Consider the following 12698-nt stretch of genomic DNA (forward strand, 5'->3'; position numbering starts at 1 on the left):
ATTCCCAGAAATGAGGAAGTTGCTGAGCAAAAATGCCCAAGAAAGACAGTGCAAGATTAGGTAGCCTAGACAAAAACAAGAGTCACCAAGAGGGAAAAAAGAAAGCATCTCAAGATAGCGACCACGCGAAGGGGCTTCTGGGGTAGACTTCAGACATCGCTGAGGAATAGACAGAACACCAAATAGGCCACCGTTCCCATATTAAAAAAACCCACAAAAAAGCCAATAATAGTCTACCAAGACCATTCCAGACCCAACCCATATATGGCGTAATGATGCACAATATGTGAATACGGAAAAACTTTACGCTGCAAAACCACTCCTACAAATTTGTAAGCATTTGGCAATGGCAGGTTGCTGCAGTTACTCAGAAGAAACAGCGGATCAATTTCTGACCTTAAGGGCTATGTTCGCCAAGCTCTGTCTAGTGGTGTTTGAATCACTCCTGCTGGTAGCCAGGCAGTCATTGTTCCTCTAGTTCTTTGCACACGGTCTGTTGGCATGGGAAGAACCTCTTTTGCCAGACCAGTGTACTATGGAGGGATTTGTTACTGTCCATTGAAACGGTCCGGCCCAAGTTTAATGGCTCTTGTTTTTGTTCCACTGGAGTGTCTTGCAGCTGCAGAGGTTTGGAAATACGGTCTTGAATACAGTTGAAACTTCAGTATCAGTCCTTGGCAGTGTTCATCTGGATGTTTGCAAGCCTGCATTTCTAATTGCAGTCACCTTAGCTTAAATTGAAAGGTAGTTACGTTTTAAATCAAAGTAATGTTTAGAATTCTTGCCTCATAAATCACCAAGTTACGAACCAGGAGATCTGCCATCCAAATGTCCTTCAGGGTGTACTCATTCGATATTCTCCCTCTCAATTAACCTAATGGGGAATGACTTCAAGGTGTATGAGGTCTTCTGGAGTTTGCCTTGCATTTGTAAATGCTAGTTTGTCTTGAAGGCTTCTCCACTCGGCGCAAACACTACTTTTGTTGTTGTCCAAAGCCCATTGACATGTTTGAAGCAGTGGCTTAGACTGGGTTATGTTATTTTGCGTTATTTATTCAGTGTTCACATGGTCTCTTGCACCTGTGACACCAGAGGTAAGAACTGAACGATCCGTGAACTGCTACTTCACTAATACTGTAGTGTTCTGAAAAAATGACAATTTCTTAAGTTATTAATTAGAAAAAGGACACGTTTTTAATCCTCTGCATAAACTTAATTTGTCCTGGGAACTTCTAAACTGTAGAGGAACATAATTCTGCACAGTAGGAACTAGAGCTAAAAAGGAACCTGTGTGCTTTCATCATTCTGAAGCCCTTCAATAGTAAGGCGTTTTGGTGTTTTTCAGTTCTGAAGAGGGTTCAACCTGTGTGGTTTTTCTGTTAGACTAGAGGGCCCTCTTTTTAAAATACCTAGTGAGTTATGCACAGCAGGTTCAACCCTGCACTGAGCCACCAAAAGCCAGTGAAGGGCACTTGAGGCTGGAGCAGCATGATTTCTCATATCTTTGTCTTGCAAAAGACCTGCATCAATGTTCTGAAGCCTCATCAATAAGAGACTAATCCCAGGTACATCTTTATAGCATAATCCGGGAGAGTTTTGAATCAGATACGATTCCCTATTTTGCTGAGCTAGCACAGTCTCCAAGGTTGGGAAGCCGTAGAGGTGAAGGCTGACTGACGATGAGCAAGTTGAGTCAATCGTAAAAGTTTAAATTTTATCAACATTTGATCAGATTCCTGGTTTTTAATCATGATGGTCTCAATACAATCTGAAATGGTCCTGTATGTTTCCTGAAGGTAGAAAAGTCTACAGAGATCTGAGGATCATTAACATAATTACTGACAAACCAAATAGTACTAAACTGTGTGGTTCCCCGCAATGAAGAGCGTAGCATGGAGAAATGACAACCGAGAAGAAGAGTCTGATGGATAGGCGCTGCAGTAGACAAAACAGCAATCTTCGAAACCCTAGTTGGGCTAGGCACGTAAGCAACTTAGGCAGCATGAAATGGTTCTCCATATCACATGTGAATGAAAGCCCTGTAGGTTCCAGGCAGTGGGGTTTGCCTGGTCATACCTTGTGTGTTGTTCAATAATTGGCACCATCTGCCGACTAAATTTCCATTTAAAGTCTGAATTAAGCCTATACTAAATGCTGGAGATTATTTTCTGTGATTGGCTGTAGTTGATTTGTGACTACCCTTTCTAGAAGTTTGTCTCGGTAAGTACCTTAGAAATAAGCCTGAAACTGGCTGGGTATGAAACATCCATTGGTAGTTTCTTCAGTTTTTATATTCCTACGGTAATATTGGGACACAGAAGCAATTGATTAGCTTGAGGATTCAGTCTCTAGTTTTCGGTTTTTCAGATGATCACAAAGCATACACCTCATGTACGCAGAGGATACCCAAATTGTTTTTCTAGTTGTAGAGGGTCCATGACAGCCTCCAAAGAGTTGAGGGATGGATGTCCTGGAATCATCTTAAGCTCAATGGAAGCTAAACAGACTCCCTAACCCAATACAAAAGAGACCCAGTATGGGATCTTTCTTTATGGCCATAGTCATTGGGAGGAAAACCTACCCTAATGTGAAGAACCTAAAGGTTCAGTTTGATAAGCAGCTTGTTGTGACGGAGCAAGTAAATATTGCGGTAAGACTGCATATTTCAGTTCTGTGCCTTGAGGAGCACTGTACACCTCTTTTCTATACCATAAATAATTCAAACTGAATGTTTTTATATCAGCTAATGGACTATTGCAGTACTATTGTGGCTTTCCTGCTAAAACACTAAGGAAGAAAACAGTTTGTACAAAATGCAGCTGCAAGACTAATTTTCTACTTAAAAAGATTTGATTCCACCCCATCTATATTACTCAAGCTGCACTGGTTGCCAGTTAAGCTGAGTTAACTTTAAAACAATCTATTTAGTTCATAAGGCTAGTTATAGCAGTAGTAAGAACCCTATGTCAAGGAAGCTTGTGATGTATAAACCAAAATGTCACATTAAATCAGAAAAGGCATTTTTGGCCACCTGCCTAGATTCCATCGTTCCACTGTGTGGAAAAGCATTCTTAGTGGTGGCATCTGAGCTGTGGAACTGCTACCAAGAAATCTATATGGCGAATCTCTCTGAAAATAGTCAGACAACATCTGAAGACCTAACGTTTTCCAGCAGCTTCACAGATGTCACTCTTTCTGTCTTAGTAAATCTGCTTTCCTAGAGATTTATGAAGGGCCTCAATACCTTAGAGTGATTGTTGCGCTATATAAATACAAATGCACCCAGGCAGACCTCAACACTTAATTTTAATAAAGGTTTGGAAAGTTCCCAATGGAAGATGTAAAGGAGTTTGAATGGCCTGAAATATAGCCGCCGTGAAGGTGGATTTGGTTCTACCACTAGGTAAAGGAAGTTGATCTATGTCTTTATGGATAGAAACTTTTTGTTGTTTTTTTTTTTTTAAATGTAAAGACTGTTTCACAGTTCTTGTGAAGGGATGTTGCGTATGTTGAGGGCTTCTGTAGCACACAAGTCCATAAGGTGTTAGTTATTTTGTCATTTCATTGAGCGCTACCAGTAGTAGACATTAAGTTTAACCGGATGTATAACGTATAGTATGCTGTAAATATTTATACCTATCAGCATAGTCGTAATTTGCTTGCCTTTTGCTCTGTGCCTTACTCCAATATGCCCTCTGGGTACTGATATCTGGGGACGAGCTCCAAAGCAGAAAGCAAAGGGACCAGTTTGTATTTGGTTGGTCCTCTTCCATAGTGGAATAGGCGACCTATAGCGTGTTAAATGTATGTATTTCCTGCTATCAATTTCTTGTTGACTCACTTAGCCTTCCTAAGTGAGAGAGAGGTGTCTTCCAAAACGTGTCCTGAGGTCTTTCTAGATGCTCAAGCTACGGTTGACTTCACCAGTGACTCTGAAACGTGCCTCGGATTGTTTGTGTTGCCAATCGAAGGTGACGTGGCCTGGCACCAAGCTAGATGATGATAATGAGGTTTGACACCGTCTGCATTCTGTAATTGTTCACATGCACTAACCAATGAATGCAGTGCTACCTCAAAGAAATTGCAGTTCATAAGAGACGTTGGCCCGAGCATTTTTGTCCATAATTTTTGCCTGATCCATGCTGGCCATTGTCACTACATTTACTTAATTTCTTGTTTTGTAATCCTTCACATATTCACAATGTGATGAACTAGATAAGTCATTCTTTACCATCCAAGTCCATAGTAACCCCTGTGCCTTGATGCATGGATCCCACCTCTTTGACTAATTAGAAAATATATAGGATTAGTTGGTATTTTTTGTCACACCACCTCATAGCAAGTCTGGGTGATGAATCACTTGAGCCCTTGCTATACAAAGGAACAATTGGCTTTCTTTTCTTAGAATGATATAGCAGTCGTGTGGCTAACTATTTTAAATCACCCTTTAAATTATGATCTAGCGTTGATGGAGCTATTCTCAGAATAGTTAAAACCTGGCCCGTGGCTCTGATTAGTTATGGTTGGACTTTTTAATACCTTAAGAACAGTATACATATAGGGTACATATCTGGATACACTTGCATATCCGGGAATCAATTATGATTTACATTTTTTTTTATTATACTCTTTAATTCATTTTTGTATGCCTTTGCTGTATGCTCCAGGGATGTTGTCCCCACTCTAAAATACTGTAAATAAGTCCATATATTCTGATGTCATTTACTGCAAGATATTTATCCCCTGCAGAGGTGGCTCCGATAACAGCAAGTGGTGTTGCATTTCCTCTTGCGTTGAGACAGATCATATATAAAAGCTGCTTTGGAGCCTGTGTCTCCACCTTCCAAATTGCATTAAATGATAATAAGTCCAACAATGAAACCAGTCGCAAAATTATTTCTAATGGATTTTGTTTTTTTTTAGTTGTGGTCAACATGGAAAAGCCTGAGGTTACTTTACTTGGCTTTTTCCCCTATATATAACTGGTTGCAAAACTTGACCTTTGTTAGAAATAGGGTCTCTCGTTAGCAGTTTGCACACTGTCCAAGCAGGGACCCTCACTCTAGTCAGGGTAAGTAAGTTACACTCTCAGAATAACCCACGATCACCCACTTGGTAGCTTTGCAAGAGCATTTGGGCTCATCCTCAGAGGAAATGTGTAATGTGTGTGTGTGTATGTATACACACACACACTTTCACACACACACACACACACACACTTTCACACACACACACTTTCACACACACTTTCATGGACACACACTTTCATGGACACACACTTTCATGGACACACACTTTCATGGACACACACTTTCATGCACGCACACTTTCATGCACGCACACTTTCATGCACGCACACTTTCATGCACGCACACTTTCACGCACGCACACTTTCACGCACGCACACTTTCACGCACGCACTCTTTCACGCACGCACTCTTTCACGCACGCACTCTTTCACGCACGCACTCTTTCACGCACGCACTCTTTCACGCACGCACTCTTTCACGCACGCACTCTTTCACGCACGCACTCTTTCACGCACGCACTCTTTCACGCACGCACTCTTTCACGCACGCACTCTTTCGCGCACGCACTCTTTCGCGCACTCTTTCTCGCACACTTTCTCACACACAAATAACCAGTAGTGGCTGCTACCAGACAGGAGTGGTGGAAAGGGAGGGGGATGAAAAAGATTAAAAAAACAAAAAGATAAACCTGGCTATGGGCTGCCAGCTGGCGGCCACCTTTCCTCCATCCTCTTCATCTCGAGTCTGCAAGACACAGTGGAGGTGATGCGGCGATGCTCCGGTTCCGCTGGCACTGCGGGGTCGATGAAGTGTCTGATTCAAATGCGTCAAGATTGAATCAGACGCTGAGACGCTTGTTATCGGCCACCGTGCCTTTACTTTGGATGACTACACAAAAATGTTCCCCTTTTGTCACAAGAACTAATTGCTGAAACACATTTTGATTGTGAATGTACATCCTGATCTAATTTTAGAGCCTTGAAGTCCCTTTCAGGGACCAAACGCATTCGGCTAATGGATTGTGAATATTGGATTTTATCTGCTCAATTTATTCATCGCTTTCAATAAAGAATTATTTTCAAAAGAAAACGAGAGTGCATGGACTTGAAGAATTTCTTCAGATTATCAATAACGACTTTGGTTTAAATGCTTTTGGAATGTATTCACATTTCTTCGTGTGCGGAATTCCCATTTCTCATGCAGTTTATTCAGTATGGTAGGATTGCTCTAGATATGAGCATACAGGTTCAGTATGTGGGGAAGAGCCTGGCCCTCCTTAAGGAAATCAGCTGAAAACCTAGTTTTCTAGTTAAAAACCCTAACTTCATGCATGTACATTTGCCTTCTGGTGGAATGCCAACGTTTATGTGCCAGACTTGAAAAGAGGGAGGGTGCAGAAAAGATACTTTTAGAGAAAGTTAACGATTCATTCATTCAGTTGCTGCAAAGCCTCAAAGAACATGATTGAGCGGTAAAATACTAGGCTGCAAGAAACAGATTCATCCTCACTGCTTCTTACCCTGATTTCTGAGGTTCCGCCTTAGCACATTGTCAGTGTAGCCCTGCTTTGGGTGCAGCTGAGGGCCTTGTGTTTCTGCTGGGGGTCTTCCATTGAGGCACTCCAGTGTAGTGATTTGATATGCATTGCTTTTTTCTCTTTAAGCTGTAGAAAGTTTAAGAATAACAAAGTATGGAAGTGCCAGTGTTTCTTGTGGATCAGTAAATACTAAGCGACTGTGTGTATTTATACCGCAAGTATGTTAGAATTCTGTTTTAACTACCACAGGCTCTCCTGCAGGTACAATGGCTCATTGCCAAACGGAGACCGAGGACGAAGAAAAAGCAGGTTTGCACTCTTGAAAAGGCTCAAAGCAAATGGGGTGAAGCCAAGCACTGTCCACATTGCCTGCACCCCTCAGGCAGCAAAGGTATGAATTAGTTTGCTATTGTTATGTGAAACTGATAAAAATTATCGCAGTTCTATTTTTATGTCTTCATAGAGTGGGTTGTCTCGTTTTGTGAAAGGTGTTTTGGAGTCCAGTTTATGCAAATACTTTTGAATATCTGGCATAATCGAGACCGAAACTGTTGAATTATTTTTTTAGAAGTGTTTTACATTACTGGATTCATCATGTTGTATTCAACTGCTACCACGCTGCTATTGTCGCCAAAAATACATGTTCATGTGTGCTTTGTGGAAGCTGGTTCGGTTCTGAATTTTCCTTTTCGGAAGTGGCATGTAAGGACACTTGTATTTTTGTTTTTAAAGAAAATATCTCCTCTACCCTGAAACAATCTGCCTGCCTCTCTAGACGAGTCCCAGCATGATTCTGTGAGTAGTAGGACTTACGAAATTGCTTCTTTTTGAAAGAAGGTCCCCAGTAAACTTGCTTTTGTTGCTAGAAGGTGTAATTGGACATTTATCTTATGTACTGTAAGAATTAATTACCAACTTTCTCCCTTTAAACATTAGACTGTCCAGCAATTCAAGCAGTTAAGGTGTACTCTAGTAGATGTTGGAGGGTTTGAAACTTCTATACTATGACACAAGTGATCACAATCCATAGACTAAATGCCTAATCAGTTAGTTTTGGAAAAATAGACATTTTTAAGGAGGAAAGTAGGACAGTCAAAAATGACAGTGTTAAAAAACAGACCTAGAACCTTCTTGAACCAAAGTACCTCACTAAATACAAAATTAATGATTACGTTGTCAGACACTGCCATTCAAACGGGCAATATAGCCATTATAATGTAATGGGCACTATTAACTACAGTCAACCTGTGGACCAGAAGGAGAGATCTTAAGCTGAATGCTATGATCGGTTGCTCTAGTATTGCAAATCCTGTGTGCAAGTCTGTGGGCTCAATTTGTTAGTGATCCAATGGCTGAAAATCCATTATAACAGGCCAAAAATTAAAGTTACCCTTAAAACTCACAAAATGAGCATGGACCCCACACAATGTCCAAAGTGATTTTTAGAGTGCCAGCGTTTGAATTTGAAAAGTATATTTCTTTTTAACAGACTACCAGAGGTTCATTGTCTTTCTCTGCACCGACTATATCGTTCAGGGCCCAAACAGCTGAGGTTTAAACTGGCCTTGCTGTCCTAGTTCATTAGTGTTGATGTTTAGGCTCAACACCTAAAGTTCTTCCCACTAGATTATCAAGATTTTGGTTTCTGTATTTTGAACCTGTCCGATTGTGGCCTAGACTTTCAGTTGGTGGAAGTACCCATGGTACACGGGGCACTATTTAGGATTGGGGAAATGGGATATAGGGATAGGGTGCACTTCTGTCTTCAAATAACCTAGCCAGACCCTTAGAGACAAGAGGTCTCAGACTGTCCTGGAATCATGAAGAGTGGCCACATCCAACAGGACAGCATTCTACAGCGTAGATTTAAGAGGGAAAAACCGTACTATTCATCTAGGACTGGAGGGTGCCGAATATAGAGTCCCCCAAAGTTTATGGTGGTACCTGGGAAGTTGGAATGATACAGACTTCCCAGAACTCCCAAAATGCTTATCTACAAGACTTCTTGGTCACACAGATGCTCTTGAGTAAATTCTAGCCACGGTGGTTTGCTAAGATTTTATAGCTCCCAAGTGGTTCACTCCCTCCAAATTACCATCACAAAGACTTCAGTCAAATGCACCTTGCTTTTCTTCCTCCATAGGAGGGCACTCTCCTTTGTGCATACCTAGCACTGCAGCTTACTCTTCTTCCAAGTCAGGCTGCAGCAGCAGGGCTTCTTTAGAGTCCTAGGTCTATATTTGCCTGTAGGGACACCGCAACTTCCACTGTTATCATTCAAGCAAATGACTGAATTGGTGCAGAGTCTGTTTCCGAAGTTGATATGAAGTATACTACGGATTAAATGAGACTAGTATTTATACTGCTTTGGGGGCCGTGATAGAAAGCCAGGGCAAACCAGATTATAAGCTTTGTTCTTAATCAAGATCCTGTCCACATGGAGTACATCTTTCCCGGCTTTCTGGGAAGGCAGCGTAAGAGTAGGTGACAACCAGTTAAGTTATGTTGATTCCCTCTTGATCAAAACCAGACTCTTTTGGGCAAGTATCCCCCACACCACCACTCAACAGTAAGAATAACAGAACAATGAAGGAAGGAGAACTCCAGCACTGTGCCTATATGTATTCCCAAACCCACCAGAGGCCCATACTGGGTCTCTAGGAAACAGACCCTGAAACAGAAGCCGATATGTTGACACCACCACATAGAAGAACAGACAAAGCCCAAAGGGGAACTACTGTTAAAAACAACATGCTATGTCTGCAGCCAACGCTAGATGATAGTGTGCAAAATGTGGGATTCTGCAGTAGTTCAATCGGCTCCGATCCAATAATTATAAATACGTAACCTTTTACAGCACCAATCTTTTCTGGATTCACATGCTGTGCATTATTCCACCATCTACTGTTTGAGTCCAGAATGATCTCCTTTTGTCCCTTGTCCTGTTTTGAGGTTTTTTTGTTTGTTTTTATCAACTACTTCTTGAAGTCCTGTCATTCCGTGAATGAAGTCGGACATATGCCCCAGAAGCACAGTCTGGAGCACTGGTGCTACTAGTGGAAGAAAACCATATTTTACATTGAAAGATCTAAGGAGACACCAAAGGGTCTTTTACAGGATTACCGACTGGCATCAAAGCAGGAAAACACGGAGAAAAACCTAATAACAATGAGATTTTTCAAGAACAGCAAAACCTACCACATGGGTCATAGAATGATCAAGGGATACGGAGAACACCCTTTTTCGATGTTCCCCCCCCTGCCCAACCCGACCCTCCCCTTCCCCCACTGTCAACACAATTCGCACAGAAGGACAATCGTGAAATTTGCAACATTTGCCTCTTGACCGATCACACGTCATAGGGGTGTGCTGAAGGACGCAGACTCCAACAAAAGCTGGGTTACACACCAACGGTGCACCAACCAGAGCAGAGCCGAAACATTCAGACTCTAAGCATGCAAAATAAGCCTTGATGCCAAAAATATCATCAATCAAAGGCAGGTAGAAGCTGGAAGAGCTGCACAGGTGCAAGCATAAGGACACAGGAGGAGGCAGGCCCTCTGAACTGTCCTCAAAACCAAAGGTGATTGAGAAAGAGCAAGGGAGAGGGATAAATAGCCTTGCAGCAGAAGAGAGGGTTCCGCAAAGAAAAGAGCCTGATTCAGTTAATAATTAACAAAAAACTCTCAACCCTGGAAGAAAGTAGTGACGCCTCAAGGCCAAAATGGAGGCCCTGATAAAGAGAAGGAAGGAGTATGATGATTCCCTGAAACCCTACCAAATTCCTCTGAAAGCATTGAAAGAGTGGGTCAGCGAACAAGGCCTTAAAGTTAGATCCTCTTGCTACACCAGAATGTCAGGAAGAGGTTGAGGTGGAATTCCTAGCGTATGAAGACAAAACAGGGGAAGGCTTAGTGGAGCAGGAACCCTCCCAGGGATAAGAACCTACAGGTGACTGACCGGAACTCTACCCAACACATTCTTCTCTCCCAGATTATATTTGAGTCTACAATACTATAATAAAAGAGGGCAACAGATACTTGTGGAACAATTGCAAACCACAGCACACTGCTAAACAGATATGCTGCTCCCCTATTCCCCCCAGCACCCTGGCAATTGGACAAAATTGAGAAACTAATGCAACATCTGCCAGAGAAAGAAAAGATGACCAAGAGTGATTCAAGACCGCAAGAACATTGCCAACACCCGCCTAAAGTCCTTACTTGCGCAGCCAGAACTCTAAGAAGACACATCTGACTGTGTCCGGTTTTAAACTAGCGGTACATGCCTCTGATCAATAAGTCCTTTGGCGGGGAGAGCCTGTTCTGCAGATAGGTTGATGATGCGTTTGAGCACATGAAAAGGAAAGATGAGACTGTCAAAGCAATGGGGGCTTTACAATACCAATGCCTTTCTTACGGAGGAATTAACCCAAGGAGAACACCCACAAAGGGTGGCAGGCAGCCTTCATTTAACTTCACACGCCTCCTTCACACTGCTTAGTGGTCAACCAACAAGTGCATTGTCGCAATGGCAGTATGGGTCACCACAACAACTCTCCTTTCAAGGGAGGGCCAGAGGAAGGGTAACTGCTTAGTAGTGTCAGGACCCTCTAGCACGTCACTTAAGAGTCCCTGATATTTAGTTGATTCGTAGGATGTAGAAGTGGGAGATCATACAAGAGTGGAAGAAAATCATCTATGACAAGTGAGTTTTGAACTTAATTCAGCATGGTTACTACACAGTACTGCTAAAAAAAGCCTCCAACAATCGGACCGCAAGAAAAGGCATTCAGCAAAGAACAGCTGCGTAAAGAGGTCTGCGATCTTTTGCTCAAAAAGGCACTACACAAGTGCCATAAAAGGAAAAGAATCAAGGAGTCTATTCTGTATTTCCTCGCACCAAACATGGACAAGACTCTCCGAGCCATATTTGATCTAAGGATATTGAACAGGTTTATAAAGAAACAAACGTTCAATATGACAACAAAGCAGAAGGTAATTTCCACATTTAGAAAAAAGGACTATATTGCAACCGACATATCAATGAATAGCAGACACAATAAGTTCTGTGGTTCGTCTTAGACTACCTACATTGCCAGTTCCACGTGCTACCTTATGTAATCGTCTCCTCCAATGGTTTTTACAAAGTGTCTCGCAGTAGTACAAGCACAGTTGTGGGGAAGAGGCATTATGTTTAGCCATATCTAGAAGACTGGCTGGTTAATGTGAAATTGTTTGAACAGGTCCAGGACAGTATGCAAACAGTGCTAGGGACACTGCACAAACTGGGGTATTCACTGAAATAAGAAAAATCATCCAAAATCCTAGAAGCAAAGCTGTCCCAGTGGAGGGGAAGAACATGACCACTGCTGTTCTAGCTGGTTGCTACCACGCTATTGACACCCACCACCGCTTTAAAAGCGAATTAAGCATCCGCACAACAAAGTACACTGACACCACACACACACACACACACACACACACACACACACACACACACACACACACACTCACACACTCACACACTCTCCTCTTACCGAAGATGTGTCTGGCCCATAGCGTTCTGGGCTCGGTAGCCTGTGCTGGGGGACTGCCGCCCTGGAGCTGAAGAAGAGCCGCAGGGCAGCAGCACGCATTTCCTCCATGGCATCAGAGGCAGGAGCAGCACACGCACGAAGCACAGCGGGAACCGACGAACTAACACTCTGGAGCCGGTGGAGCTAAGAGAAGGTACGGGGTTAGGCTTGGAAAACAGGGACCAAACAGGACTACTGATCGGGGGAAGAAACCAGCAATCGCTGGTGGGAAAGTAGACAGCAGGGCATAAGACCTTGGCTTTCCCCCCCTCTCTCAATGGTCACTGCAGGAAGCTGAGGGTGGCGAACCTCCAAGCACCATAGGGAGCAAAGTGAAAGGACGCCCTTAAAAAACAAAAAGGTTGAAGACCGTAAATTAAGAATCACCCCCTCACCACTAAGCTCATTTGTTAATGTGCAGCCCACTGTGGTTGATATCAGACAGCAGGCAGAGGAGCTGACAAGGTGGACATCTGGCCCGACTACAATATAACAAGTGGCTGCTGAGGGTGCTATGCCCTTATTGGAGCCTGTGAACAGCCAAGAGCAGGCA

General features: G+C 42.8%; 1 protein-coding gene across 7 annotated transcripts in view; it reads left to right on the top strand.

The window, feature by feature from the left end:
• Positions 1–12698, top strand: part of PELI1 (pellino E3 ubiquitin protein ligase 1) — a 253325-nt gene that overhangs the window by 183738 nt on the left and 56889 nt on the right. For 4 of the 7 annotated variants that reach the window (XM_085612537.1, XM_085612536.1, XM_085612539.1 and 1 more), the window contains one exon: positions 6817–6958. In XM_085612537.1, the coding sequence (XP_085468663.1) occupies positions 6817–6958 (142 nt within the window). The remainder of the gene's footprint in view (positions 1–6816; positions 6959–12698) is intronic. The other 3 variants (XM_085612541.1, XM_085612540.1, XM_085612542.1) reach the window with 1 other exon arrangement.

This window comes from Triturus cristatus, chromosome 6 (assembly GCF_964204655.1).
Source record: "Triturus cristatus chromosome 6, aTriCri1.1, whole genome shotgun sequence".
Lineage (NCBI taxonomy): Eukaryota > Metazoa > Chordata > Amphibia > Caudata > Salamandridae > Triturus > Triturus cristatus.